Raw genomic sequence first — 24,920 nt, forward strand, 5'->3', positions numbered from 1 at the left:
GTTGCTTTTATCTGGCTATCGAACTAGTGGAAACATGGAAATGCGTAGGTCACGTGGGATGGACCTCGAGAGATATCCATCCATAACATCATGGCGCTGGTGGTGATTGAGCTCTTTTGCCCTAGCCTGGTAATTTTGGAAAGGTCTGCGAGAATCACCACACCCCTAAAAGGCCCTGTTGAAATCTGAAACACCCTCAGAGCCATATTTTCTATTGAGGGAAAAAGAGGAAATAATTCCAGAGCCACCCATAATTTCATCTCCTCTTCGCCACATCTCCATCTCGCTCACAATGCCAGACCCTCCTAGGAAGGAATCCGCATACGGAACCCCTTCCTCAGACACCTCCTTCCGCAAAACGTGGGATCGCGAAGAATATACCAAAAAGGCCGCTGCCGAAGAAGCCAGGAAGAAAGAAGAGTCCAAAGCTCGCTACGATGCCAAACTAGCGGGGAAGAAATATCATGCGCCCGTCGACTTCAGCGCTCTCGAAGCAACAAGCTCCCGATCCGACCGACTAAATGTCGCGTCAATGGTCGGCAAGACCACTATTATTCCCGCAGGGTCCGCCATAGGCAAAAGAGGGCGTGGAGCAGGCTTCTACTGCCCGGAATGCAACCTGACCTACAAGGATAATATACAATTTGTTGAGCATTTGAATAGCAAGCAGCATCTCATTGCGACGGGCCAGAGTGGGGAGGTTGTGGTAGCTACTCTGGAGGACGTGCGGAATAGGCTGAGGTGGCTGTCCCATAAAAAGAGGATGCAAGAGGAGGAGGACCGGAAAGCGGGCCAATTAGACCTTGGGGAGAGGCTGAAGACGAGAGAGGAGGAGGAGGCCAGGGAAAGGGAGGAGCGGAGAAGGAAACGGAATGAAAAGCGGAGGAAGGGGGGAGTTAAACAGGAGGATAGTTGGGAGGGTAGACTTGGAATTATTTCGTAAAGTGGAGTGAGGGTAGTATCTTTCTTTCTCATTTTTTGGGACTAGGATTTCTCAATCGTGTTTATTTATACCCCGGCGTTGTGGTTGCTTAACTTGTTATGCTCTATATACATGGACGTATACCCGGCGGGTAAAGGATGAAAAAATAGGGGAACATTTTGAACTCCATGACGCTTTGCTTGGAAATGAACTAAACGAACAAAAGAGCAAAAGGAATATTGGCTCAGTGTTTCTGGCCCAAAATCTGCGCCGAAAAACGCCGCATTGATGACATTGAACTCATTCAGTGCATTCGATCCCTTCAAGAGCCATCATAGCCTTTCCCCCTTCTCGCTCAAAAATTCCAACCAATCTTTCGCATTCACTTCGCAGCTTAGCTTCTCCATTTTTTGCATTCCACATGATCCATTCTTCCACGGTCATCTGTTTCTCTGGGCTTGTTAGGTCCCCTCTAACGGCGTGAAGAATATCATTGATATTCACATTCTCTTTACTGATCGAATCCGAGAGGAAAATTTCATCTGGGTCAACGGGACTCCAAGGATGGGAGGTAATTAGCTGACCAGACTGTGCATATGTTTTTGACGGTGAAGTGATAGGTGTGCTTGTCGCAAGGGGCACAACAAAAGTTGCCTGTGGTTTGGAAACACATGACGAGGTGGGTCGGGTATTTGGTCGGCTTGAGGGTGGCCTGTTCTCTGCATCGGACGATTGCGGGGATGGAGACGGCGTGGACTCATTCACCCGTGCACTTGGCGAAATTGGGTTATGAGAGACTTGAACTATCCGGTCCGATGCGCGCTCAAACATTCCTGGGTTATTCAATCGTTGTTGGGTACCACTCCGCTTTAATGATGTATCATTATTTCCGGATGCTTTAAACGCGACCTTCCGTGGTACATTGGTTGACGTTTGAGTTTCTGGACCTGCTTGCGGTTCCTTGCCGCTAGGGCTTGTACCCGATATTTTAAGCGCCTTATTGTGACTTTCATTTATCGTTTTGTTTTGGACGGGAGGTTCGTGGAGGTAAGATGGGATAGGAGTAGTCTCTTCAGAAACTGGAATCTCATTTTGCAGTTGCTGATTTTGCTTCTTCGAATTCCCGGTGGAGCCCTTAGGTCGCCCAGGTCTTTTAGGGACAGGTTTCGGTTGGTGATTTTCAAAGCTCTCATCCTCCTGATCCTTGGGGATAAGTGCGTCTTCCATCTCCACATTGCCTCCTGTCTGCTGCTCGAGGCCACCCCATATAGCATCAGCTATAGGTTTATGTTTAATCTTAGCTTCGTGAATATCTGGGTTGGCAGGTTCTTGTTGAACTTGGGCACGGGAGTTTTTCCGAGCTGCGGGCTTCTTCTTGCCCAAGTTCTTTTTACGTTGGATTCTCTGGGTCTTAGTATCCGGCTCTTCTTCAAAATCACTGGTATTAATAATCGAAGATGCCGCTGGCTGAACCGATGCAACAGGTGCTGTTGAACGATTCTGTTTGCTCGCGGAGTGTCCGTCTGTTTGCTCAGGTTCAGATACTGCTCTTTCATCAGCTTCAATGCCCGCGACGAGATCCGCCTCTAGTTGGGCGTCAATCTCGTCATCGTCGGGAATCCTAGATCTTAAACCTTTAGGAGCTGTAGGTGGTTTCCTTGTTGTTGAGGAAGCTCGCTTTGATTTTCGTGGTTTTCGCGAGGGTTGTTTTTCTCCATGCATAGACTTCTCATCAGCAACTGGCAATTCCACTGTTTTGATGTCCGAGTTCACAACATGGTTCGCCACAATATTCTCTGACCTCGTGGCTCGTCTTTTAGAAGGTGGCTCTGATCCAATCGTATCATCCTTTTCATTTGGCCCTTCTTCAACTTCATTCATTGCATCACTATTTCTCTTCTTTCCCCTCGCTGCTCTTTTCGGTCTGGACGTTTCCGGAGCTTCATCATTATTATCTTCCATATCTGCCTGCAGATTTGGTTCAACAAAATCTCCCTTTTTGGTCTTTGTTTTCTTCCCTTTCAATTTCGTTGTCTTTCTCGTCATTTTTGAAGTTTTGTTAGCTGAATGAGAGATGTTACTGTTATCCATTTCGTCATCATAATCAACCTCAGGTGCCTCAGATGCGGTTGTAGCGACTGATTGAGTCGACAGGCGTGATGCCTTCGATGATCGTGTCTTCTTCGCACGAGTGGCTTTCACTGGTTTATTCAGCGCAAAATGAAAAAATGAACAGTCTGAAGATCTACGATAGTGCTCATCACTGCTTTACTGTTAGTAATTCAAGACGTGTGCAGCTAGATCGCAAGTTGCTCACAAAGGATCATCTTTTGGCTCCCAGCCATCCAGTGATAACTTGCAGTAAGCGCAGCTTACGAAATCATCACTCTCTTCATGGGCGCAAAAGTACCAGCCTGCTTCAACCATCTGCGGAAAAGAATACCATGTTAGCAACTACAAAGCCAGGGCTCCTCTCAAATGGATACGCACCTTTTCCGTTTTGCATACCCAACCCCTTTTCCCATCATGAGGCCACATTGACGAAAAAGTCGCTCTCCTTGCCTCTACGATTCTAGCGCTTGTAGGATCTTCTATTTCTGCTGGGTTCGAAGACCGCCGCACGATATCCATCATAATTGCCCATCCACATTCACTCGAGTGTCTTAGATGCTCTGTGACTGGGTCATCTTCTTCTTCCCAACCATCCAGGGCTCTTTCACAAAGGAAGCAAGCGGCATTATCTGGGCTAAGAGGAGTGGGCTTGTAGTAGAATCCGGCATGTGCGAGCTGGAATTTGGTTCAGTTAGTTGGGAAGTAGAGAAGGAATTGTGGAAGAGAAATTTCTTTTAAAACCTACCTCTTCGGGTGATGGTCTTTCATGGGGCCAGACGCTGTGCGTTGTAGCCTTTGCATTTGATACTCTACCCTTCGGTGCCGATTCGTGAGTGGCATAAAAGGTGGCGAGCCGAGCAGCGACGGTCTCCATTCCGATTGTACTCATGGCGAAATTTTTTTTTTTTTTTTTTTTTAATAGACAAACATGGGTGCGTTCAATTCTATGGGAGGATGATCGATCTAGAGTTTGAAGGCAATAAGGGGATAATTAAGCTTGGATCCTGTTTGTTTATTCTTCTGCCCAAGGACTTGTTTGGGAGTTGTCGCGCCGACGCGGTCTAGTCAGGTGATGGATAATCACATGATTACCAAATTATGTCAGCATTTCTACGGGTTGATGTTCGCCGAAGCCGATAGTCATTTTGCTCCTCCAGTCCTTTTTTCTCACCTGAAAATACCATATTGGACTTGTCTTTTGCAGCTTAGTTCTACCTTGCTCTATTTGACCGTGACTCACCGAAATCGAAAGCCCATGGTAGCTCTCGCTTGAACTGTTACAGCTCGTGCTGTCCCCCCCATCGTCTCCCCAACATGGCCGTATCCCATCTTCCGGTATAACTTCCCTGTCCCACCCCCATTATAATTGTACCCCCGTAAACTAACGGTTTAACTGGCCCCCAATAGTTCCTCCTGATACGGCCGCGACTTACAGCACCATCCCGCCTCCACATCTTCATTCCACCCCTTTCGTCAGATCAATACAGCTATAAATGTTACCGACCTCTCTCCACAGAGTCGTCCCCCAGCCCACATGATCGCGATAGCGGACCACTTCCTGGATTCAATACTGCTGCGCATAAAGATTTGAATTCGCCATCGAATGTCGCTCCGGCCTCATCAAATTCCGGACAATCCATTCCACTGTCTGAGTCGGGCACTAATTGGTATGACAATCCGGACTTCACAATCTCGACATTTTCGGAGCTACCTTCTAAAAACTTCGGAGTAAATCAGCACATGATTATCAACGAGGAGTTTAAAGAGGCACTACGACAGATATTGTGGCAGTTCAAAGCTCCAATCCGATATGCATTCGCATACGGTTCAGGCGTATTCCCGCAGTCCAACAGATCTGCGACTCCAGCTGAAAGTTCCCATCCGGCTGCTCCACAAGCCATTCAAACAGGCCAAGGGAACAGCGGGAAGATGATTGATTTTATATTTGGTGTCTCGTATAGCCAGCATTGGCATGCCCTCAATTTGAACCAGCATCGCGACCACTATTCTAGCCTAGGATCGCTAGGGTCATATGTTGTCTCCCAGATCCAAGAAAAATGGGGAGCCGGCGTTTACTTCAATCCTTATGTTACTGTGAATGGCACTCTTATAAAATATGGGGTTGTTAACATTGACACATTGTGTAAAGATCTTAGTGACTGGGACTCACTCTACCTCGCGGGACGGCTTCAGAAGCCGGTGAAAATCCTCAGAGACCACCCAAAAGTCCGTCTTGCGAACCAAGTGAACCTTCTTTCAGCAGTCCGCGTGGCACTGCTTTTACTACCACCGAAATTTACCGAACAGCAGCTGTATAGCACCATCGCGGGCATTAGTTATCTGGGTGACCCACGGATGTCTTTTGCCTCGGAGGATCCGCGTAAGGTCAATAACATTGTAACCTCGCAGATGACCAACTTTCGACGTTTATATGCTCCCTTGATCGAGACGTTGCCAAATGTTGCTTTCAATGACCCACAATGCGCCCGCTTAGATTGGGTGGATAACCCGGAGGTAGACGCTTGGCTAGCTCAAGATATGGACCCGTTCAAACGAGGAAATATGGTTCGAAGACTTCCTCAGTCCTTCCGTGAGAAGCTGTACTTCCAATTCCAGTCAAGATACCAAATTCCGAGAGTGGAATTTGAGAAAATGATGGAGAAAAGCAACGACGAAGACCCCGAACGTGTCCATCGTCGAGTAGGAGGCGTATTCGAGCAAAGGATTGCTGCTGACGAACACCTCAAGGACGAAGCAACTAAGTCCATCAGGAAGACCATATCGTGGCCTAGTACAAACCAGAGCATAAAGAGCTTATTCACCGCCGGCCTCGGAAGAGGATGGCGTTATATGAAAGAGAAACAACAAAAGTACGCCTCCGCCAAACAGGAGACGGAAGAAGCTACAGCCAGTCATTCTAAAAAGGAGTGAGCTAGGCAATTTCTTTTTGAAGACTATATACCTATATGTTACTATTAATTTGGCCCTGAATGTGCATACTCAAAGGAGTTTGGCGTTTGTAGCTTGGGATATGGATAAAGATACTAGAAATCTATTAAGATAGACATAGTAGAGCCATTGTTCGATGATAAAAATAGATATCAGAGTGCCTATCTCATATTTGCTTTCTCCATGATGACCCCAACAGTTTACTAGTTTTGGCCTCACGGGTGTTTTATCCTGCCCCTCTTCGAGTCATCGATTTGCGTTCAGAAACTCAATCTTCACCCCGCCACTCCGGATAAGAATAAATATTTTCCCCTTCCTCACTATCTAACAACTCCACCAGCATCAACCATGACAGCCAAGAATCTCCCGTTTGACCTCTCAAAATGTGCAAGGCCTAATATCCTTCAATTGCGGCCATATCGTTGCGCAAGAGAGTAAGCTATCCAACCTCATCCTCCAGATCCAAGGCCATGAAGCTCATAAACAGCTAACCTGCGAATGAGTCAGTGACTACAAAGACGATGGAACAAATGTACTCTTAGATGCGAATGAGAATGCGTATGGCCCAGGTCTAGTCTTGAATTCTGAGGGAAGAATTCAGAAGGGATTGTCGGCGGCAACAGCGACGGCCAGCGAGAATTCATCTTTCCCAGATATCGACTTCTTGGGTCTAAACCGATATCCTGATCCGTGCGCATTTCCCATCCGATCCCATATTTCACAATTCCTCTCCAATTCTGACAAAATTTTTCTACAATAGCCATCAAATCGAACTCAAACAACTCCTGTGCAATTTGCGAAACACACACGTTCATACACAAAATACTTTGACTCCGGATAGGCTTTTTGTCGGCGTGGGCTCCGATGAAGTCATTGATGCCCTTCTCCGCTGCTTCTGCACACCAGGCCATGACCAGATCCTCACGTGCCCGCCAACATATGGCATGTATTCAGTCAGTGCGCAAATAAACGACATCAGCATCGTCAAAGTTCCCCTTGACACTTCCAACAACTTTCGTCTCCGCCCTGAAGCCATCAACGAAGTATTATCGTCCACCCCTTCCATAAAACTGGTGTACATTTGTTCTCCCGGCAATCCCACAGCAAATCTAATCCGAAAAGATGATATCCAAAAGGTCCTCGAGCACCCAACATGGAATGGTGTGGTTGTGGTTGACGAAGCTTACATCGACTTTGCTCCTGAGGGCTCAAGCCTCGCGGAGTGGGTGGCGGAGTGGCCTAATTTAGTTGTAATGCAGACACTGAGCAAAGCATTTGGACTTGCGGGCATCAGACTGGGCGCGGCGTTTACGAGTCCTGAAATCGCGCGGCTGTTGAATAGTTTGAAGGCTCCATATAACATCTCCAGTCCCACCAGTGCGTTGGCAAAGGCTGCGCTGGCGACGGAGAATGTTGCACTCATGAATAGGAACAAGAAAAAGATTCTAGCACAGCGGGATAGGCTGATTTCAGAGTTGCCGAAAGTCCCTGGAATTGGAAGGTTTCTAGGCGGCATGGATTCGAATTTCCTGCTCGTTGAGGTTCTTGATAGGCCAGCGGAAGAGGGAGGGAAGCCGTGCAATGATATGGCCCTGGCGGTCTATAAGGCTCTTGCCGAGAAGAAAGGTGTTGTTGTCCGGTTTCGAGGGAATGAGGATGGCTGTAAGGGATGTCTAAGGATCACTGTTGGAACGGAAACGGAAGTGTCGAAATTCTTGCGGGAGATACAGGTCGTGTTGTCTGATATCTATGCCACCAAGGGATTAAAATGAAATGGGAGTTACGGTGGATGTAGATTTTGCTAACTATCTCTCTTGCTTTTCCGGCTATAGACATGTAATGGCGATTGCATTCAAGGGAACTCTGTTTTGTTAGATACCCATATACTCAACACGATAAATCTACGTTCCGATTGTGGTCTTTCGTAAGACAGCGAACATGATGTAAATCACAAGCGGGTATAACGATGATAATTAAACATATCTGCTCTATATAGCGAATAATGCACCACCCAGTTAAATTCACATCTCAAACAAGGTAGAAACGTCAAATTTCCGGGTATAATTCCCACCTCACAGAGGCCCAAGAACTTAGCAAACCACGTGCTCCAAAGAACGCCTCCAAAATAGTATACAGTGTTAACAGATCTTCAGTGTCGTGCAATTTTCGGGCAATGATTTCAAATCTGTGAGACGGGGGAATGATTAGCATCGAGGTCCACAAGAACGATCAGCAATTAACACCAGCGTCAAGAATGGGCAACATACAAGTCGCAAAGGAGTACGCATCGGCGCTCGTCCTCCGCGCAATAGCATCGCAACCGCCTTATTCGGAATCGCCTGAAGTTTGCGATACGCCTCATGAATGTGTCTTGGCTCTATGGGAGTCCTCCCCTCCTCTGGAGGGTCGAAAAGCCCCGTCTCTTGTTTCCGCTTCTTGGTCTTTTCACCATCATCCGAGGCTCCACGGCCTTTCTTACCCCGATCCTCCTGCTCCTTCACCTTCAGCGCCTCTTCCGTCAATGTTTGCACAATTTCGAAAGTGAGGAAGCCAAGAATGTCGACGATGTCATCGTTGGGTCTAAAGTCCGTCACGATTCCAAAACCTGCCCATTCTCGAAACCTCTTTGCTTTGCGAAATGTAAATGAGGCCTGTCGACAATCCGACCAGAAAACATACTCTTCGCGGGTCATATTTTTTGTCCGTTCATCTGCGTTTGCGAGGCGCTGCAGAGTGGCATAATTTTGTTCCTCCTCCTCTTCGTCTTCTTCATCTTCACGCTCAGGAACTTGGACCGAATACAGGTTGTTGAGATCCCAAGGCAAACCAACTTTGGCCCTTTTATTTTTCGGTTTGGCCGCAACATCCGATGGACCCGCAACACCTGCTCCAGCCAAAGGGTCGTCTCCGGCCCCAAAATCTGCTGCATCAGCACCACCCTTGTCATCCGAGTCTTTCACATTTTTTCGGACATCTTTCCAGGACAAAAAAGTCTTTAGCCGTGATACTTTAGCTTTGTCGTGGCGAATTAGAAAAATGAGATCATCCGTAGAGATAGAACGAACGCCCCGTCGCGCTGCGAGGGCAGTACTTCGACTAAGCTTAAAATCGGTGAGCTTAATACCTAGTAAGAAGAAGTGTGAGAAACAAACACTCACCATTTCAATAACCTGTTGTCGTACAATTTCTTCAATGAGAGTCGTTGTTTCAGCTGACGGTTCCGCTGTCTCACCGGACACAAACATCATCTGGCCCAATATGTTAGTAGATTTTCTTTGACCCATCAAGAAAAATTTCGTCTTGGCTCTGATCTTGGTCCTAGTCCGGGCCCGATTCCTATAAACGTCGTGGCCAACAATGTGTCTAAACAATGTCGGGAAAGTCTCCCAATTTTGCTAATATGGTCACGGCCCCAATTGAGCGCATTTCCCATGCTTATAAGAAAAGGAAGTATTATAACTGCCTATTACCAAGCAAATGATTGTAGGCTCAGCTGGAAGTTGGTAGCTCCGCGCACTGCTTGGGGGAAAAATAGACCGGCTTCGGTCGTAGAGACGAAATAGCCAGTGAACCGAAAGTCCATGGCTCCAATACACCTTACAATATAGCTCTAGAATCCGTCCCTTATCCGATCCCTACCCCTAAACTTCTCTGGTAGGTCGCAACGGGGATTCTTCACAGATGATTAGTCTTTCAGCTCGAGGGGCTGTGGCACCGGGCATCCTCTCAGGAATCAACTCCTCGAAACTGGAAGGACTATATCATCCGTGAAACCGGCGGACCAGGCCATATTGGACATTTCACCAAGCCATCACAGATAGCTAGCACAGAAGGGATTTAAAGTCTTACCTGTTGGATCTCCTGCCGGTACTTTGGTGATCGTTCCGTCATCTTCACAGGTTCGCAAATTTAGTACTCGGGAGGGGAAGATAACAGATAGAGCAAGCTGTCGATGTCTCTGGGTCATGGCCCCAATAACTGATACTGCAGTGCAATAAAAAGGTAGATGAGGAAGAGCGTAGAACACGCAGCGGTTGGGGAATTGATAACTAACTCGCCATGTGGCGTCATGGATCTGATTATCTCAGCAGCTGGCCCCGCTTGAAGATCAACGCTAAACAAAAAGCATATCAAATTTCATTCCTGTTCGAGCACATCAAACACAGTTTCAGAGCACCGTCACCATGCTGTATCTGGTCGGGCTTGGTCTGGCGGATGAGACCGATATCACTGTCCGGGGATTAGAGATCGTCAAAAAAGCCGAACGAGTGTATCTTGAAGCTTATACGAGCATCCTACTTGTTGATAAAGAAAAACTAGTGCGTGATGTTTTATCCTTAATAAACAATAGTGAGATGTTTAACGCACTAACACACGCACGCGATTGATTAGTAGGAAGCTTTTTATGGGCGTTCTGTCATTGTAGCAGATCGCGAATTGGTCGAGACTGGAAGCGATGATATACTGCAAGATGCTGATAAAGTAGATGTCGCGTTTCTGGTAGTCGGGGATCCATTTGGGTACAGCCGCACTTCAAAATTGCACTTTCATAAATCTTAAGCTATCGGTGGAGAGCTAAAAATACTTATTTCAAACATTAGGGCTACAACGCACACTGACCTCGTTTTGCGAGCCCGCGAACTCGGCATCAAAACGTCAACTATACCAAATGCCTCGATTATCTCCGCGATAGGCTGCACCGGTCTCCAACTTTATAATTTTGGCCAGACCGTTAGTATGGTATTTTTCACAGAGACATGGAAGCCATCTTCGTTCTATGACCGAGTGAAGGAAAACGTTCAATTAGGGTTTCATACCTTGATGCTTCTCGATATCAAAGTTAAAGAACAGTCACTAGAGAATATGGCACGTGGGAGGAAAATATACGAACCACCAAGATACATGACCGTTGCGCAGTGTGCGAGGCAGATGCTGGAAATAGAGGAAGAGAGGAAAGAATGTGTGTATGGTCCGACTAGCCTTGCTATAGGTGCTGCGCGTGTTGGTGCGTCTGACCAACATCTTGCCGTTGGGACTTTGAAAGAGCTATGTGATGTTGATATGGGCAAACCCTTGCACAGTTTGGTTCTACTTGGGAAAAAGACCCATGATCTAGAAAGAGCTTATATTCGGCAGTTTGCCATCAACAAAGCGACATTTGACGAGATTTGGAAAGCTTATTACGGAACGAGTCCATGAACTCCTGATACAAAAATCCCCAGCAGCATAATATAACCCTTTTCTTTTGAAGATTTTTTTTCCCTTTTAGAATAATGTCAGGAAAGCACCATGCTGTTTTAATTATCGCGAATGTGTCCTCATGTATTTCTTTTGCACGCCCACCTCGGAACTGAGGTTTGACCAATTCTTACTTTCGTGCGGGACGTTGCCTCCATCATGGGTGATGTGACGCAGGAGTTCATGCCCTTGCCGCAAATGCTTGCAGGCTTCTCCACCAGACTGTGATTCGTTAGATATCTGGCCTAGCGCCTATCTAGCGGATTGCTTAGTCTTATCCTTCCTGTGGACGTTTTCAAGGGACATATTATTATTTTAGATTGTTGAGCCTCCAACAAGCCTGGGTGTGGGGGAGGGGGCAACCATAAGAAGCATCGCCAACTCCTCGCCCTAATTGTATTCTGAGCGCAGATCTAATATTGCAGCTGGCCGTTCCATTTGTCCTCCAGCTAGGTGCTAAGTGCCCTAGCCTTCCTGTTCGTCATGACCCAGAGTTACAGGGTACCTTGGGTTTATGACCTCGGGATATGGATTTTTGCTCTATGTCTCGATATCTTCTCCCGCGAAATCTGCTCCCGAGGCGCATGGCGCATCCCCAAAAGCGGGCCGGTGGTAATTGTCGCTGCCCCTCATGCCAACCAATTCGTCGATTCCGCTGTGCTCATGCGCAACGTGAGGTGCTATGCTGGCCGCTGCACTTCTTTTCTCACCGCAGACAAAACTATGCGTGACCCATATATTGGCACCATGACTCGCCTTATGGGAGCAGTATCTGTGGTCAGGCCTACGGATCTTGTCAAGCCTGCAGAGGGTACGATTTGCCTATCTGATCCAGAAAATGATCCAACTTTGGTCCGCGGGCAAGGAACGAACTTCACCAACACTCGGTTCATGGAGGGGGGTCTAATTGTTTTACCTAGGGTGGGCAGAATGAATGTCGAACAGCAGGTAATTGCTGAGATCCTTGGGCCCGAGGAGCTACGGCTCCGAAGACCATTCAAAGACTTTGATAATGACCACCCTCTCTACGATGGATTGCGCAACGGGACCCCATTTAATGTTGCACCGTTTGTTGACCAAAGTCGAATGTTCGACTCTTGTGTATCGTGAACTTTGCGACGGCGGTTGCGTCGGAATCTTCCCCGAAGGAGGAAGCCATGATCGTCCTAATTTACTTCCGTTGAAAGCTGGTGTGGCTTTAATTGCCCTAGGCACTTTAGCACGACAACCTGACTGCGGCCTCTCTATAATCCCCTGCGGCTTGAATTACTTCCATCCAAATAAATTTCGCTCCCGCGCCGTTATAGAGTTTGGTAATCCAGTTCAAGTTCACCCGGATCAAATCGAAGCGTTCAAGATGGGTGGACACCTCAAACGCAATGCTGTGGGGTCACTACTGGAAACAATTAATGGCTCACTTGCTGCTGTCACTCAACAAGCTCCTGATCGTGAAACCCTTATGGTCATTCAAGCGACAAGAAGACTGTACAAGCCACTACGTATGAAACTCCCCTTAGCCGTCGTTATTGAACTCAACCGAAATCTTCTGAAAGGCTATACACGATTCAGGGATGAACCCAAGGTCGTCCATTTAAAAAAAGCTGTATCGGATTATAATGATCGACTGAAGGCCTTAGGTATACGGGATCACCAGGTCGAGTGGGGGGATGTTGAGCAACGGCCGTGGTGGGTAGTATTCGGCATCTTGCTTCTTCGAATCGGTGAATTTCTCGCACTAGCAGTGGGCACTCTTCCGTCAATTGCTTTATTCTGGCCGGTTTTTGTCATTACAAAAATCGTGTCCCTTAAAAAGCAACGTAGTGCGTTAGCAGCCTCCGTTGTTAAGTTAGAAGGACGTGACGTTGTCGGAAGTTGGAAGATTATTGTGGAAATGGGGCTAGCACCAAGTTTGTATACCTTGCATACTGCTATCGCCACTGTTTGGTTGAATTATTGTCCCATGATGGGTATTACTGTTTTGTTGTGGGTTGGTGGATTGATCCGAGGAACTATATTCCCGACTTCATTCCGCTGTGGTTATTTTCGATATTGTTCTTCGGACTTATGCTTTTAGTCTCCCTCACCGGTCTACGGATTGGCGAGACAGGCGTTGACCTGAAATCTCTACCTCCACTGCTGGTTGCTTTGAACCCAAGATCAGCTTCCTCATTGACTCAATTGCGAGCGGAGCGCCAAGCGCTGGCTACCCAAGTTATAGAGGTAATTGATACCTTCGGTCCTGAAATCCTATCAAATTTCGAATCGGAAAAGCTTGTTCATGAGAATCCTACTGATGATTCCTATACGTCTCGACTAAAAAGCATGCCCCCTAGCCATTCGAGTAGCAGGAGTAGAAGTGAGAGTCGCGGCAGTGTAAAGCGATCCAACAGCTTTGGTTCTTTTCTCCACGATACGTTTTTAAAAACCCTTGTCTACGATGACGGATGATAATCTGGATGAGGTGAACAGGCGGATCAGGGACTCCGGACAAAAGAAATCGGAACCGCGCACTAGAGGAGACGGCGATTCAGATGACGATATTGTCGTGGTTGACAGTCTTTCCACCATTGGAACCGGAGAAGCCGAAGATAGGAAATCACGATGACGATATCTACCCGGAAGAGTACAAAAGTTTCCAGCTATATGAATCCGCTTGACTCTAGCCTTACGTTAACGCTTGTCCACGAAATATCAAGGAACAACGTGAGCAAAGTCCTTGAGCTTGCTAATGTTTGGCCACTGGGCCAAAAACGCTCGATCACCACCAGCGTCATACTGGTAGTAGAGGGGCCGAACGGATCCACACTCCCAACAGTTAAGGCCTCAGGGAAGGAGAGGCTACCGCCAATGGTGTATATAATTACTCATAATTGTTGATGACATTCATGAAATTGCAGCGGACAAAGAGCATATAGCTGCGAACGCCCTACAAATATGAATAATACTGAATTACCTTGGATCTAAATTCTCGGTGGAAAATGCGGCAATGTGTGTAGACACCCAATTTTTGATGATACCATTATTAAAAAATAACTATATCAGGAATAACCTGGTAATAGATTTTCCATCAATTAAGACTATCTTCACGGATTCTTCATTCTTCATCCTTCTTAGAGCTCTCCGTAAAGCTCTTCATAGAACAATTATCTGAGTGAAATCAACCAGCTACTTTAATCTTCAATTTGAATATAGAAACTAGAGCTGTCTTGAGACTTTCTCCATTGAGATTCCTAAGCTCATTCTCCAACAAACATAGACTCTACTGCTCTATGAATGTATGAAGAACACTGAATCTAGCTACTACATATAAAGGCAGGCTTTTGAGTGGCTCTCTTACAGAACACATGGACAGTCATATGCTACACTCTCACTAATTCCCTAAAGTTCAATTTCGTGGCCATAATATGCCTAACTTTTTAATGTATGAAAAATTGACAATCCTTTTTAGCAGGCGTATATTATTAAAAACTGGGGATTCTGCATAGATATTATCTTCCCAGATCATGAACCCCGCAATTTTAAGGGTATCAAGGGAGTCATGTGACCTCACCTCTACGCCATCATCTCCAGCTCACTTGCACAGAAATGTCACACCATTGAGGCGCGCTTGTATTTCAGACATCATGCAAGTTTGAGGACAGTCTTTCGCACCAAGAGACAGGACTGCCATCCCTGACATGACCATTACTTGCTCTCCCTCTGCCGACATGAAGAAACAAGCCTCGCAGACAATTTCCTCAACGAAAATTCGATGAACCTCCTGTCAAAGGCATCTTAACCTCTCCAAAACTCCTTGCTTCGAGTTCTATTTCCCTTAACCAACTCCATATAAGGATGGTCACATACATCCTCTATGGCTTCCGTTGGAATAGAGCGGCCAACCCCTTAGCCCCAGGCATACGTGCATACATCACCCTCTGCAACATCCTCGACGCCGCTGCCGAATATCTCCAGCATCCGAGCACAACGACAGCAGTACTCAATTCATTCAAACTCATTGACTCTAATATCCTCACTCACCTCCCTGATCTCGAACTTATTGAACAGTACGATCCCGAGGATCTTAGCGCTGATGCCGTGAGCCAGCCATATGCATATGTCGCGGCAAAGACAATGACCATGGGCGCAAACGCCCTATCTGGTGCGGGCCTAGGATTGAGCCTGCAAGACATCCTACAGCAGGACCCGGGCTTGTCAACTGCCGGGACAGATGTATTTAAAAAGCTTAGGGACGAACTTGCGCCTGATTCGGAGATTGGCTGGTTTGTTGTTTACAATGGAGATCCGGAGCGTTCATATGGAAGTTTCTATGGGGATTCGGCTGTGGAGAGTGATGGGTAGCCGTGGGGACGAAGTTTCTGCTGATTCCGCTGTCGGATCCACGATATATTCCTGTTTCTTATTTTGTTTCGTTACTATGTTCAGACTTAATCAAGGAACCAGGCACGCCCGCGAAAAAATGTCAAGGGCGGCGTGTGTGCATCTGACAAACTACAGGTATTTTTAATTTTGGAAGGTAAGCAGAGAATTTCTGGCAGCGGATGGGATGCTCACCTATCGGATAACTACACTGTAAGGCGAATATATCGGCGTATTTTTGGATGTGCTTAAATATGTCAGTTGTATGATAGATTGCTGAGGATGAAGTGTACTTTCTGTACGGGCGCACGTGTAGTTTGGACGATATCGATTCATGTCTTGGGAGTTTTTGAGAGAATATTTTGTTTCGTGGTGCTTATTCCTAAGAATCGGATATTGTTTTGCTTATGTTTGCTCAACCAGATTTGAAAGGCGGAGAAAGGCGGAGAGTTCTAGCAGAATGACACGAACCATGGAATGTTTATTTGAAGCTCTCAACAACCCGAGAAATCAACACCTCAATATCTCATGCGCACCTCCATGAAGCATTAACCAAGGAAAGGCTTGGTACCAAGCTATCTATTTGCGGCATGGTTCTTTCTTTTATTCTTATCCAGAACAGGCAGTATGTAGGCCTTTCAATTTGACAGGAGGTCACCGTTATATGAAGGACTGCGCTGACATAGCAAAGAGGCAAAACTCGCCTGGCAAAGTGGTATGCGCCATACAATGTAAGTGATTTCACGATCCATAATAGCCCATATATTGATTTATAACTAACCGATACTAGGACGATGAGAAAGTGAAATTAAAGGGAGAGGTTCGTTTTTATTTTCCCACACCAACAAATTTGCCGCGTTTACCTCAAACCCGAACATCCAGCGTAGTTCCATATCTGAAATCCTCATTATTCGCAGGTCCACCGCCTCATTGCCCCTCGAGATCAAAAATATCAATCCAACTTCGTCGAGTTCCGTCGCAGCACAAAGATCGTTTATAGGAGATATGCCGGTCTATTCTTCTGTGTCTGTGTCGATGCGAACGACAATGAACTAGCATACTTGGAAGCTATCCACTTTTTCGTGGAGGTCTTAGACCAGTTTTTCGGCAATGTCTGTGAGCTTGATTTGGTTTTCAACTTCTACAAGGTGCGTTTTTCGTTCCGCTAGTTGGTATAGCGCCAAGATCGGCATACACGTCCGCGTTGCGTGTTTGGGACTTTGAGATAGTTCAAGGCCCTTGAGCAAAACGGTCTGCTGGTCTGAATTAGTGAGTTGCTAATCTTTAATTAATTTACATACTTCTAGGTCTATGCTATTCTCGACGAGGTATTTCTCGCTGGCGAGATTGAGGAAACGAGCAAGCAGGTTGTGCTAACAAGATTGGAGCACCTGGATAAGCTTGAATGAATAAATGGGTATATACTTCTTGTTTGCATTTCCCTTACCTCCACTGCTTCTGGTTGATGTAATTTCAAAGACTTCGCTTAGAATACCCCGATTTTCGTGTACATTCTCCTCTTGAATCTCTTCACTGTCCTTTTAAACGCAGCGAAAATGACATAGATGCCTATAATTCATCTTTTCCTCTTTATCCCGTCCCTTCTATTCCACCTTTTTACGGCACCGTGTTTCCGCCATCCCGATGTGGTCGGGAACTGGCACACAACAAACTTCTGTAGCCACCACAAGGTCGTCCACTCTGGATCCAAGATTGCCATGAAGATCATGTGGGATTTCAATGACATAACTAACACACAGAGCTGGCGCTTCATATGTCTGTGGTTTCCTCCATACTACTTACTTGGGGCCTTGGTTATGCTCCTTTTTCCCCGAACTTGAAACAACAATTGGTTCAACAGTTGAAACAAACACCCGAATGGGATCAGCTGCTGGAGCATTGCCAGATATGACCTCCTCACGCCTCCAGGGCCATAGATACACGATATCGAAAACTCAGGTAATTCAACAACAAGCTGTCTGCGACTGACTTGCCTTCGCCTTTGCAAAGGAGCTCATGGAGGTACATTCAAACGCCAAAGCTATCCTCATCACTCGGGGCGTTGATTCATGGCATACCTCCGTCATGAAAAGTATCTGGTGGCGTGTCACCGATCTGGAACATCTGCTCATTTCCAACTACAGCTGGGCAGCCGGCATGTACTACCCCATGCTTCAGAAATTCTTCGACATATGCTTCACAGGCGATTTTCCCAACAAGGGGAAACAGGTCTACCTGAACCATGTTGGAGGGGTACGCAACCTTGCCCAGAAGGAACGATTACTCGAGCACGAAGTCGGCGAAAGCTAGGGCTCATATGCCAGCTCCTGGGGGTAATCTCCCGGCCACTGGGCTTCTTCTCATCCTTCATATCAAGATTCCGGGCCTGCTTTCCAAGATTCAGAATGTTCTGTGGATTTGCCTGAAGACCTAGCGGAAAATACTCACGAATATGAACCTGAGGAGAGTATGAACAAAACACACCAGCATAGGGACGTACTCCCGTCTTGCAGAATCTGGGCGTCGAACGTTTTGTGGACGCCATTGGCGTAAGCCTTTTTCGATATCCAGATGGCGTGAGTTGGGGAAAAAGGAGAAACGAACCGATTGGACTTGTTGATTCTAGCTGGAAATTTTCTACCCCATAGAGTATTTAACAATCGCTGGCTTCTTTATCTATCCACACCACGCTAGACACGGCAGATCTCTCGAGTCCATCGCGGAAATTTCCGTTCATTTTCACAGGAGGCTCTGGAATGCTACTACAAAGTGTAGGCCTCGCAACATTGATTATAGATTATAGGGATCATTGGCAGGGCGGTACAATTCTCGATATTCTCTCTCGCCTATGCAGGGGTGCCTTTCATCTCGTCAAGTCAATCTACATCTCCACCACCAGTGCAAGGCACTGGCATTTCGTGTGGATCTCGGTTGTTGTAGTGCTATTCTTGCAGGTCTTATCACGAACCTTCACGCTCCCGGCATCCATTATTCTGCTGAACAATTGTTCGCCACATCCATCAGTACTGGCTACAGTCCATGGCATTGCGCAATCAGTGCCATCCGCATCTCGCACGACTGGGCCGGGTTTTGCTTGGTCATAGTACGGTCTAGGGCTCGAAATTAGTATGGTAGGATTGGCGTGGTGGCGAGTGGCATTTTTGTCATGTCTTGGATGTGCAGCAACGTTACGGCTTTGTGAGGGGACAGACCATGGAATAATCCTTCTTGCGGAAGAACAGCAGGGGCTCCTGCATGCTCACTCCATTGGCTTCGGCCGCTCGGGTACAGAAGCCGTTCCATACGGGTGGTCCATGGGTCCTGCAGCGATTTGGCCCAATATTTTTGTTTTGGGGCGTATTGCATGCATGTCCACCTTTACGCTACATACGCGGATATAGAAATATCTACCTCGTGCTAATTTATTCACATATGCGGTGATTAAAGTTGTGGTCGGTGAGCTCTGGATGGGGCTGTTCCAGGGTCGAAAGGACTATCCTAGCATATAAGCTGGGTTGCGGACGGACTGTGTAATGTGATGGTGCCTGAAAGTGTTCTTGGAAACGCCGCGTAGGTTGATATAGAGATTGGTATTAATCATACAAAAATTTCGCATTCACATCAGGATAATCTTGAGTTAGCGGCACTAATATTTAAGTGAATCAATGAAAATGCTGGAATACCTGCGTGTAGTTGAAATGGTGTGCGGTATTGCGTAAGAGCCGCCTCGAATGTCATAACAGTTTCATTATAATACACTGTATGTTCACCCGGAAAGAAGTTCTGCATACTCCGTATGATATATAGAATAGAGGTCTTTGCACGCACTAGAAAATTTCAATGGAAACCTCAATACCCAAGCCCAAATAAACCCGGTCCTTGCAACCATAGATTATAGGGTCTTGATGCCTAACATAACAGCTAAGCTTTAGGTAGTAAGCCCCTAAACTCACCCAATCTGTTGCCAACTGGTATGTAACACGCGTACAATATAAACTTCTAGCTCCAACTAAAGCGTTGCATAGAGACGAATATTTTTATTAATTCAATACCATGATCGGATAATATTCCACAGACGGTATGATTTGAAACCGTTCTCCCAAAACATATAATCTCATTTGAGGGTGAGATCACTGAGTTGGGGCGCCATATTAAATAGTAAACTCGAATTTGATGATAAAATGATGATATACATGGATTTGATTTTGCGGCAGTACGCAGTGTTTTGGTACGGTGAACCCTGGTTTTGCACCACAATATAACACCCGTCGGCAGCCAGCCATGTTGGACAGCAACCCTCCAATGCAGCTTCGGGGTTGTTCCTCGCGAAATTACAACGCTTCGTGGTCAAGTTCGGGATGTGGCAGCACATTTTATATGCGCCTGTACTTTGCTTTGCGGGAGTAAGCTAAAATTGTCTCCAACCCCGTGAATACATTGAACGAAGACTTGTTTGAGAGATGGCGACTCGTTGGGTGTCCTCCAAGATGTTCAACCGAAACTGTCGCGGGACCTTTAAAGGGAGAAATTCACCATCATACAAGGTCCCACATCGTTTTCGACATGAGTACTGTCAATGGTCCCTTCATACAACCTGCCGATTACCAATCGCGTTTCTGTTCTGCCCTTGTGGAAACGAATACACCAAGTGCAGGGCTATACCCGGGTTGAAAAAACAATAGAAAACCCCAGCTCTTGAAAAATCCAACCATTTTCTGTTTCCGATGTGCCCTGTTTTGCGTACTCAGATATCCATTATTCATTCATTCTCGAGTTGTTGGGTGCTGAACTGAAGCTTGTCCAAGGCAATGCACAGAGTCAGATATCAGTTTTTCTTGCTTCTCTAGCCTCTTGCCAGCAACGTCAATGAGATGGACTTCAGAAGCCACACAGATAGTCGTTTGTGCTGTGCTCAGTTCTCTTCAAATTCTATTTCGAGGTGGCTACCGATTGCTCGCAAAGTGCGATATGATCAAGTCTTCAAATCGATCATGGGGCCCCGACGATAGCTGGATGGCATTCGCATTATTCCCCCTCATATGCCGTACTGTTGCTATGATCAGGGTTTTTGATCTGAGACTCTCTCCGTCAAGAGATGACCAAGCGTTATCACAAAAACTCCTCTTGGTCGGTCGCGTATTCTATGCTCTTTTGTGAGTTTTCTTTCTCTTCCTCTTCATCTAGCAGGATATTGAATTTACTGGACCTGGGCAAGATATTAGTCGGTGGAAAGATGGTTTAAATTCTATTTATATCATCTAATGTTTGTCTTATTTCAGTCTCTGGTCCATGAAACTTTGCTTGCTACGATTCTATAAGCGACTGGAAACTGGATCCAACAAAGTCCATTACTCTCTCCAGTTCCTGCGGGCTTTCATTGTGTCAACTTTCTTTGCTACCCTGGTAGCGACATTGTTTGAATGTCAGCCATTGTACATGTAAGACGCCCACTTTCTCAGTTATTGGATAAACCATACTGATAATAGTTTCCATATAGGTTTTGGAGTCATGAACACCTGCACCGTAAGTGGTCTCGAAATTGATATCATCGGATCTGGCCCATTTTAGGTCATATCTAAACCTGTTACCCCAATTTAGATCCATGTCGGAAAGGCATGGCTAATTTGCTCACAATGGGCACCTTGAACATCGCAACCGATCTTGCTTTGATTCTTTTCCCCATCCCAATGCTCTGGAGAATGACATCCCTTGATTTTCAAGCGTAGGTACTGAAGTCCATGGCCTATTGAAGAACTCCAATATCGTTTAATTTTTCTAATTCCTGTATAGAAAGTTGCAATTAACCCTTTTGTTCCTAGTCGGAATATTGGTTGTTGCAATTACGGTTACGCGGCTGCCTCTTATATTAAGTCAATCGGTGGCTCAGTCAACACGTTCTCTAGTACGTATTCCATCTGTTCGGAGAATTGGACATTAGGACGTATCAGATGCTAACGGAAGGAACTATAATTTGGCGAGACTGCAGTGGGCATCCATTGAAATTGTCTGCTCAAGCGTTGTTGCCAATGCTTCATTTTACTATGCCATTTGGCAAGGATCATTTCGATATCAGGCCCACCCCGCAGCCTCCGAAAACTTATCTATACCATTTCGGCTTTTGCCTTGGTCTAGGAATGAAATCGATAGCAGGCCCAGCCCCCCGTGAGCCAAACGAGGGCTGCATCAATCCATGATTCAAATATCTTAGAACCGAAACCTCGTTATTGATTAGCAATATTCCTGGTCTTTATATCCAAGATGTCGTGTTGGCGTACGAAACAGGCAGCTGCAGCAAATTTCCCGCAAGGAATTACACCATGCACTCATTGCGCACGAATGGCGTTCCTCTCATTGCGCTATTTCTGAATCGACTCTTCCAATCGCGAAAAATTTCTGTCAGCGCCCGCGCCCCTGACAATCCCACCCCCTCAGTGAGCGTAAGGGGATCATAGCTAACCGATTCGCTCTGCATCTGCCACGAAACATTGGTGTAGAACAACAACGGTCCATTAGCATTCACCCTAGACAGCCCTCAAAGCAATTTGTCAACAATTATCTCATTGCGCACAGGGACTCATGGGAATGATATTATGACAATATCACTTTGGGTGTCACCTATTTTGGCAACTTCCCATGCGTTCCACAGGTGCGTAGCATATTCGGAAGCCTTTCCGATGCGCGCACCGGTTCACTTTCCAATGAATTGTGGCAGGCTGGATATACCAAACTTCACTCCAAAGCTTGCATCAGATGTTCACTGGTCCCTCCAGTTGGTTACGAAGATATTGTAATGAAATTGTTTCCAAGTCAGAAAAAACGCCGGATGTACCCGGATGGACCTAGAACCATCCGCGCTCGGATGCTTCTCTAATACAATTTGGCATGCTCTATCTATCCTACCTACCTCAAGGCGAAAATCACCTTACATATACTTTCATGGCTCAAAGACCTTCCAGAAAATTCGGCCACGCTTTATCCTCACAACTGGTGCCACAGAAACACGGAATTTATTACTTAGGACATATTCTTGGTTGCCTGCATTGGCGCTATTTTCCGGACGATTTGTTTCCGTGGCTCTGTCGAATTAGGAATATCTCTCGTTGTGCCACTATTTATGTGTGACAAAAACTGTTCTGGCAATAATTACACTACACTCATTCTGGCCTTCGGTTCAAATCAATTGTGTTCCGGACCCCTCGCACTCCATCCATCAACGGCTTAACTCCAATCTGTATCACGGTGGAGCTTAATGCGTTCCAATTATGATTTCTACAAACATTTGTTCGTTCCGCAATGGAAAATATTATATTTTTGTGTCCTATTCTCTTATGTTCTTATGCAAAATGCATTCATACTTATGGAGTGCCCGGAAAGCAAACGATAAGTGACGAGCATCCATTCAGGGCTTTTATGCGCTGAATATGCCTACATATTCCTGGAATCGCCAAATCTTTGAGCAATCCTGTCGGCTATTGAATTCATGAACTTTGTTCGTATTAAAATAAGTTCCATCCTTTTTTTTTTTTTTTTTTTTTTTTTTTGAGATGGCAAAAGACGCAGACGTTGAGAAAGGGTCCCCGAGAGGGCAACAAGGGTATATTGCCGATAATACCCTTATACATGAATTGGAAATCGTCAATATCGACTATTCTGGCGCAAGAACAACATTAAGCCAGGAAGAAGTCGACCTTGTCAGGAAACTAGACAAATGGATAATGGTAATAAACACATATCTTGGCTGCAACACACAAAAACTGCTAATCTATCTTACATCTCAGCCGACTCTTTGGGTTATGTACTGGCTTAACTACCTCGATCGAAACGCAATTGGCAAGTTTTTTGATCCTTAGTATCAAGCTCAGAAGCAAGAGGGTTTGGACGATAGATCGCCCCTGGTAGAACTTAGACTTACGTTGCCACGCGATAGCCCTCGCCCGCATAGATGATCTCGAACAGGATCTCAATCTCAAGGGGAGCGGTAAGACGGCTAGTTCCATTATATCGTAACATTGGCTCACAGATTTTCCCAGAATACAATACATGCATTTCTATCCTCACCGTGGGATACTTGATTGGGCAGATACCATCGAACATGTACCTCACACGGACTAAGCCGTCGTATTACATATCATTCTTCATGGCTCTCTGGGCCATTGCTTCTGGCCTGACAGCTTTAGCAAAGGATTTCAAAGGGCTTTTACTGACACGCTTCTTTCTTGGTGTCCTGGAGGCTCCGTATTACCCTGGTGCGCTATATTTGCTATCAATCTTCTACACACGTAAGGAGATTGCCACCCGGATTTGCATACTTTACACTGGCAACATACTAGCCACCGCATTTGCTGGTTTAATCGCTGCTGGAATATTTGCAGGAATGGATGGACGGTCTGGCATCAAAGGGTGGCAGTGGCTCTTCATTTTACTTGGAATCACCACCTTTCTGGTTGCTTTTGGATCAGCATTCACACTCCCAGATGACCCACTAAATACCAAATGGCTGACACTGAAGGAACGCGAGCTTGCTCACCGTCGCATTGTCAGCGATACTGTTGACCAACAATCCCAAATTACAATTTGGACAGGGCTCAAAGAGGCCATCAAGGACTATCGCCTATGGATATTTGCCTTGATGCAACACCTCCATCTTGCTGCAAATGGGTTCAAGTATTTCTTCCCTACAGTTGTCCAGACACTCGGCTTTAGCAGACTCATAACCCTAGTTTTAACATGCCCGCCGTACATAATCGCCGGTTTTATCTGTATCTTCTGGTCGATCAGCTCCGGGCGATCCAACGAGCGAACATGGCATATAATAACCGCGAAGGCTGTTGCGGTAGTTGGCTTCGCAATCGCATGCGGCACGTTAAACGTAGGGGCGCGATATGCGGGGATGATCATTTTTACCACCGGCACCTATGCAGTCAATTCGATTATCCTGGGCTGGGTAGGTTCCACATGCGGCCAAACGAAGGAGAAGAAATCGACGTCGCTCGCGCTAGTCAATACTATTTCTAATGTGTCCTTCATATGGACTCCTGTGAGTTCCCTGTTCACTGGTTCTCCTTCTACAGCTTTCTTGCAAGATTGCCTTCCCTCTATTTCTTCGAAGCTCTCCACTCATAGCCATATCATTTCCCACTGCGTGACAGTATCTTTGGCCCAGTTCCGACAAACCACGGTATTTAATCGCCATGTCTTCCAGCATTGGGTTATCCATTGCAACTGCAGCGGTTGCATGGGGAATGCGAATTGTCCTCGTGAAGAGAAACAAAAAGATCAAACAGGCGAATGAGGGCGTCCTTTGTTATGCTTATTGATTTGGTTAATTTGGTTAAAATCA

At 46.2% G+C, this 24,920-nt stretch overlaps 13 protein-coding genes across 13 annotated transcripts; 10 read left to right on the top strand and 3 right to left on the bottom strand.

Moving 5' to 3' along the window:
* Positions 1 to 292: 292 nt before the first annotated feature.
* On the top strand, positions 293 to 943 carry HCBG_03862 (U4/U6-U5 snRNP complex subunit SNU23; the record flags this gene model as incomplete). Its single annotated transcript, XM_045430911.1, has 1 exon — positions 293 to 943. One exon carries the CDS (start codon positions 293 to 295, stop codon positions 941 to 943), a length of 651 nt encoding a protein of 216 aa, XP_045289054.1.
* Positions 944 to 1,222: 279 nt separating this feature from the next.
* On the bottom strand, positions 1,223 to 3,923 carry HCBG_03863 (survivin; the record flags this gene model as incomplete). The annotated part of the gene is made up of 4 exons (XM_045430912.1): positions 1,223 to 3,185; positions 3,240 to 3,349; positions 3,413 to 3,709; positions 3,780 to 3,923. 4 exons carry the CDS (start codon positions 3,921 to 3,923, stop codon positions 1,223 to 1,225), a joined length of 2,514 nt encoding a protein of 837 aa, XP_045289055.1.
* Positions 3,924 to 4,200: 277 nt separating this feature from the next.
* HCBG_03864 (MMP37-like protein) lies at positions 4,201 to 5,965 on the top strand (the record flags this gene model as incomplete). Its single annotated transcript, XM_045430913.1, has 2 exons — positions 4,201 to 4,369; positions 4,442 to 5,965. The coding sequence occupies 2 exons, from the start codon at positions 4,349 to 4,351 to the stop codon at positions 5,963 to 5,965; spliced, it is 1,545 nt and encodes a 514-aa protein (XP_045289056.1).
* A 366-nt stretch (positions 5,966 to 6,331) lies between these two features.
* HCBG_03865 (histidinol-phosphate aminotransferase) lies at positions 6,332 to 7,814 on the top strand (the record flags this gene model as incomplete). Its single annotated transcript, XM_045430914.1, has 3 exons — positions 6,332 to 6,417; positions 6,491 to 6,673; positions 6,744 to 7,814. The coding sequence occupies 3 exons, from the start codon at positions 6,332 to 6,334 to the stop codon at positions 7,753 to 7,755; spliced, it is 1,281 nt and encodes a 426-aa protein (XP_045289057.1).
* Positions 7,815 to 8,162: 348 nt separating this feature from the next.
* Positions 8,163 to 9,566, bottom strand: HCBG_03866 (transcriptional regulator SPT3; the record flags this gene model as incomplete). Its single annotated transcript, XM_045430915.1, has 4 exons — positions 8,163 to 8,168; positions 8,251 to 9,084; positions 9,142 to 9,231; positions 9,501 to 9,566. 4 exons carry the CDS (start codon positions 9,564 to 9,566, stop codon positions 8,163 to 8,165), a joined length of 996 nt encoding a protein of 331 aa, XP_045289058.1.
* Positions 9,567 to 10,167: 601 nt separating this feature from the next.
* Positions 10,168 to 11,182, top strand: HCBG_03867 (diphthine synthase; the record flags this gene model as incomplete). The annotated part of the gene is made up of 3 exons (XM_045430916.1): positions 10,168 to 10,302; positions 10,379 to 10,503; positions 10,585 to 11,182. The coding sequence occupies 3 exons, from the start codon at positions 10,168 to 10,170 to the stop codon at positions 11,180 to 11,182; spliced, it is 858 nt and encodes a 285-aa protein (XP_045289059.1).
* A 522-nt stretch (positions 11,183 to 11,704) lies between these two features.
* HCBG_03868 (glycerol-3-phosphate O-acyltransferase) lies at positions 11,705 to 13,878 on the top strand (the record flags this gene model as incomplete). The annotated part of the gene is made up of 4 exons (XM_045430917.1): positions 11,705 to 12,320; positions 12,409 to 13,188; positions 13,296 to 13,577; positions 13,691 to 13,878. The coding sequence occupies 4 exons, from the start codon at positions 11,705 to 11,707 to the stop codon at positions 13,876 to 13,878; spliced, it is 1,866 nt and encodes a 621-aa protein (XP_045289060.1).
* A 1,177-nt stretch (positions 13,879 to 15,055) lies between these two features.
* Positions 15,056 to 15,562, top strand: HCBG_03869 (uncharacterized protein; the record flags this gene model as incomplete). Its single annotated transcript, XM_045430918.1, has 1 exon — positions 15,056 to 15,562. One exon carries the CDS (start codon positions 15,056 to 15,058, stop codon positions 15,560 to 15,562), a length of 507 nt encoding a protein of 168 aa, XP_045289061.1.
* Positions 15,563 to 16,170: 608 nt separating this feature from the next.
* HCBG_03870 (clathrin coat assembly protein ap17) lies at positions 16,171 to 16,989 on the top strand (the record flags this gene model as incomplete). The annotated part of the gene is made up of 5 exons (XM_045430919.1): positions 16,171 to 16,205; positions 16,272 to 16,311; positions 16,371 to 16,400; positions 16,498 to 16,728; positions 16,888 to 16,989. 5 exons carry the CDS (start codon positions 16,171 to 16,173, stop codon positions 16,987 to 16,989), a joined length of 438 nt encoding a protein of 145 aa, XP_045289062.1.
* Positions 16,990 to 17,488: 499 nt separating this feature from the next.
* HCBG_03871 (uncharacterized protein) lies at positions 17,489 to 17,890 on the top strand (the record flags this gene model as incomplete). The annotated part of the gene is made up of 2 exons (XM_045430920.1): positions 17,489 to 17,539; positions 17,591 to 17,890. The coding sequence occupies 2 exons, from the start codon at positions 17,489 to 17,491 to the stop codon at positions 17,888 to 17,890; spliced, it is 351 nt and encodes a 116-aa protein (XP_045289063.1).
* A 571-nt stretch (positions 17,891 to 18,461) lies between these two features.
* HCBG_03872 (uncharacterized protein) lies at positions 18,462 to 18,950 on the bottom strand (the record flags this gene model as incomplete). Its single annotated transcript, XM_045430921.1, has 2 exons — positions 18,462 to 18,690; positions 18,844 to 18,950. The coding sequence occupies 2 exons, from the start codon at positions 18,948 to 18,950 to the stop codon at positions 18,462 to 18,464; spliced, it is 336 nt and encodes a 111-aa protein (XP_045289064.1).
* Positions 18,951 to 20,548: 1,598 nt separating this feature from the next.
* Positions 20,549 to 22,451, top strand: HCBG_03873 (uncharacterized protein; the record flags this gene model as incomplete). The annotated part of the gene is made up of 7 exons (XM_045430922.1): positions 20,549 to 20,733; positions 20,860 to 21,002; positions 21,078 to 21,103; positions 21,567 to 21,742; positions 21,813 to 22,017; positions 22,075 to 22,226; positions 22,331 to 22,451. The coding sequence occupies 7 exons, from the start codon at positions 20,549 to 20,551 to the stop codon at positions 22,449 to 22,451; spliced, it is 1,008 nt and encodes a 335-aa protein (XP_045289065.1).
* A 673-nt stretch (positions 22,452 to 23,124) lies between these two features.
* Positions 23,125 to 24,872, top strand: HCBG_03874 (MFS transporter; the record flags this gene model as incomplete). The annotated part of the gene is made up of 2 exons (XM_045430923.1): positions 23,125 to 23,298; positions 23,601 to 24,872. The coding sequence occupies 2 exons, from the start codon at positions 23,125 to 23,127 to the stop codon at positions 24,870 to 24,872; spliced, it is 1,446 nt and encodes a 481-aa protein (XP_045289066.1).
* Positions 24,873 to 24,920: the final 48 nt, after the last annotated feature.

This window comes from Histoplasma capsulatum (assembly GCF_000150115.1).
Source record: "Histoplasma capsulatum G186AR genomic scaffold supercont2.4, whole genome shotgun sequence".
NCBI classification, from domain to species: domain Eukaryota; kingdom Fungi; phylum Ascomycota; class Eurotiomycetes; order Onygenales; family Ajellomycetaceae; genus Histoplasma; species Histoplasma capsulatum.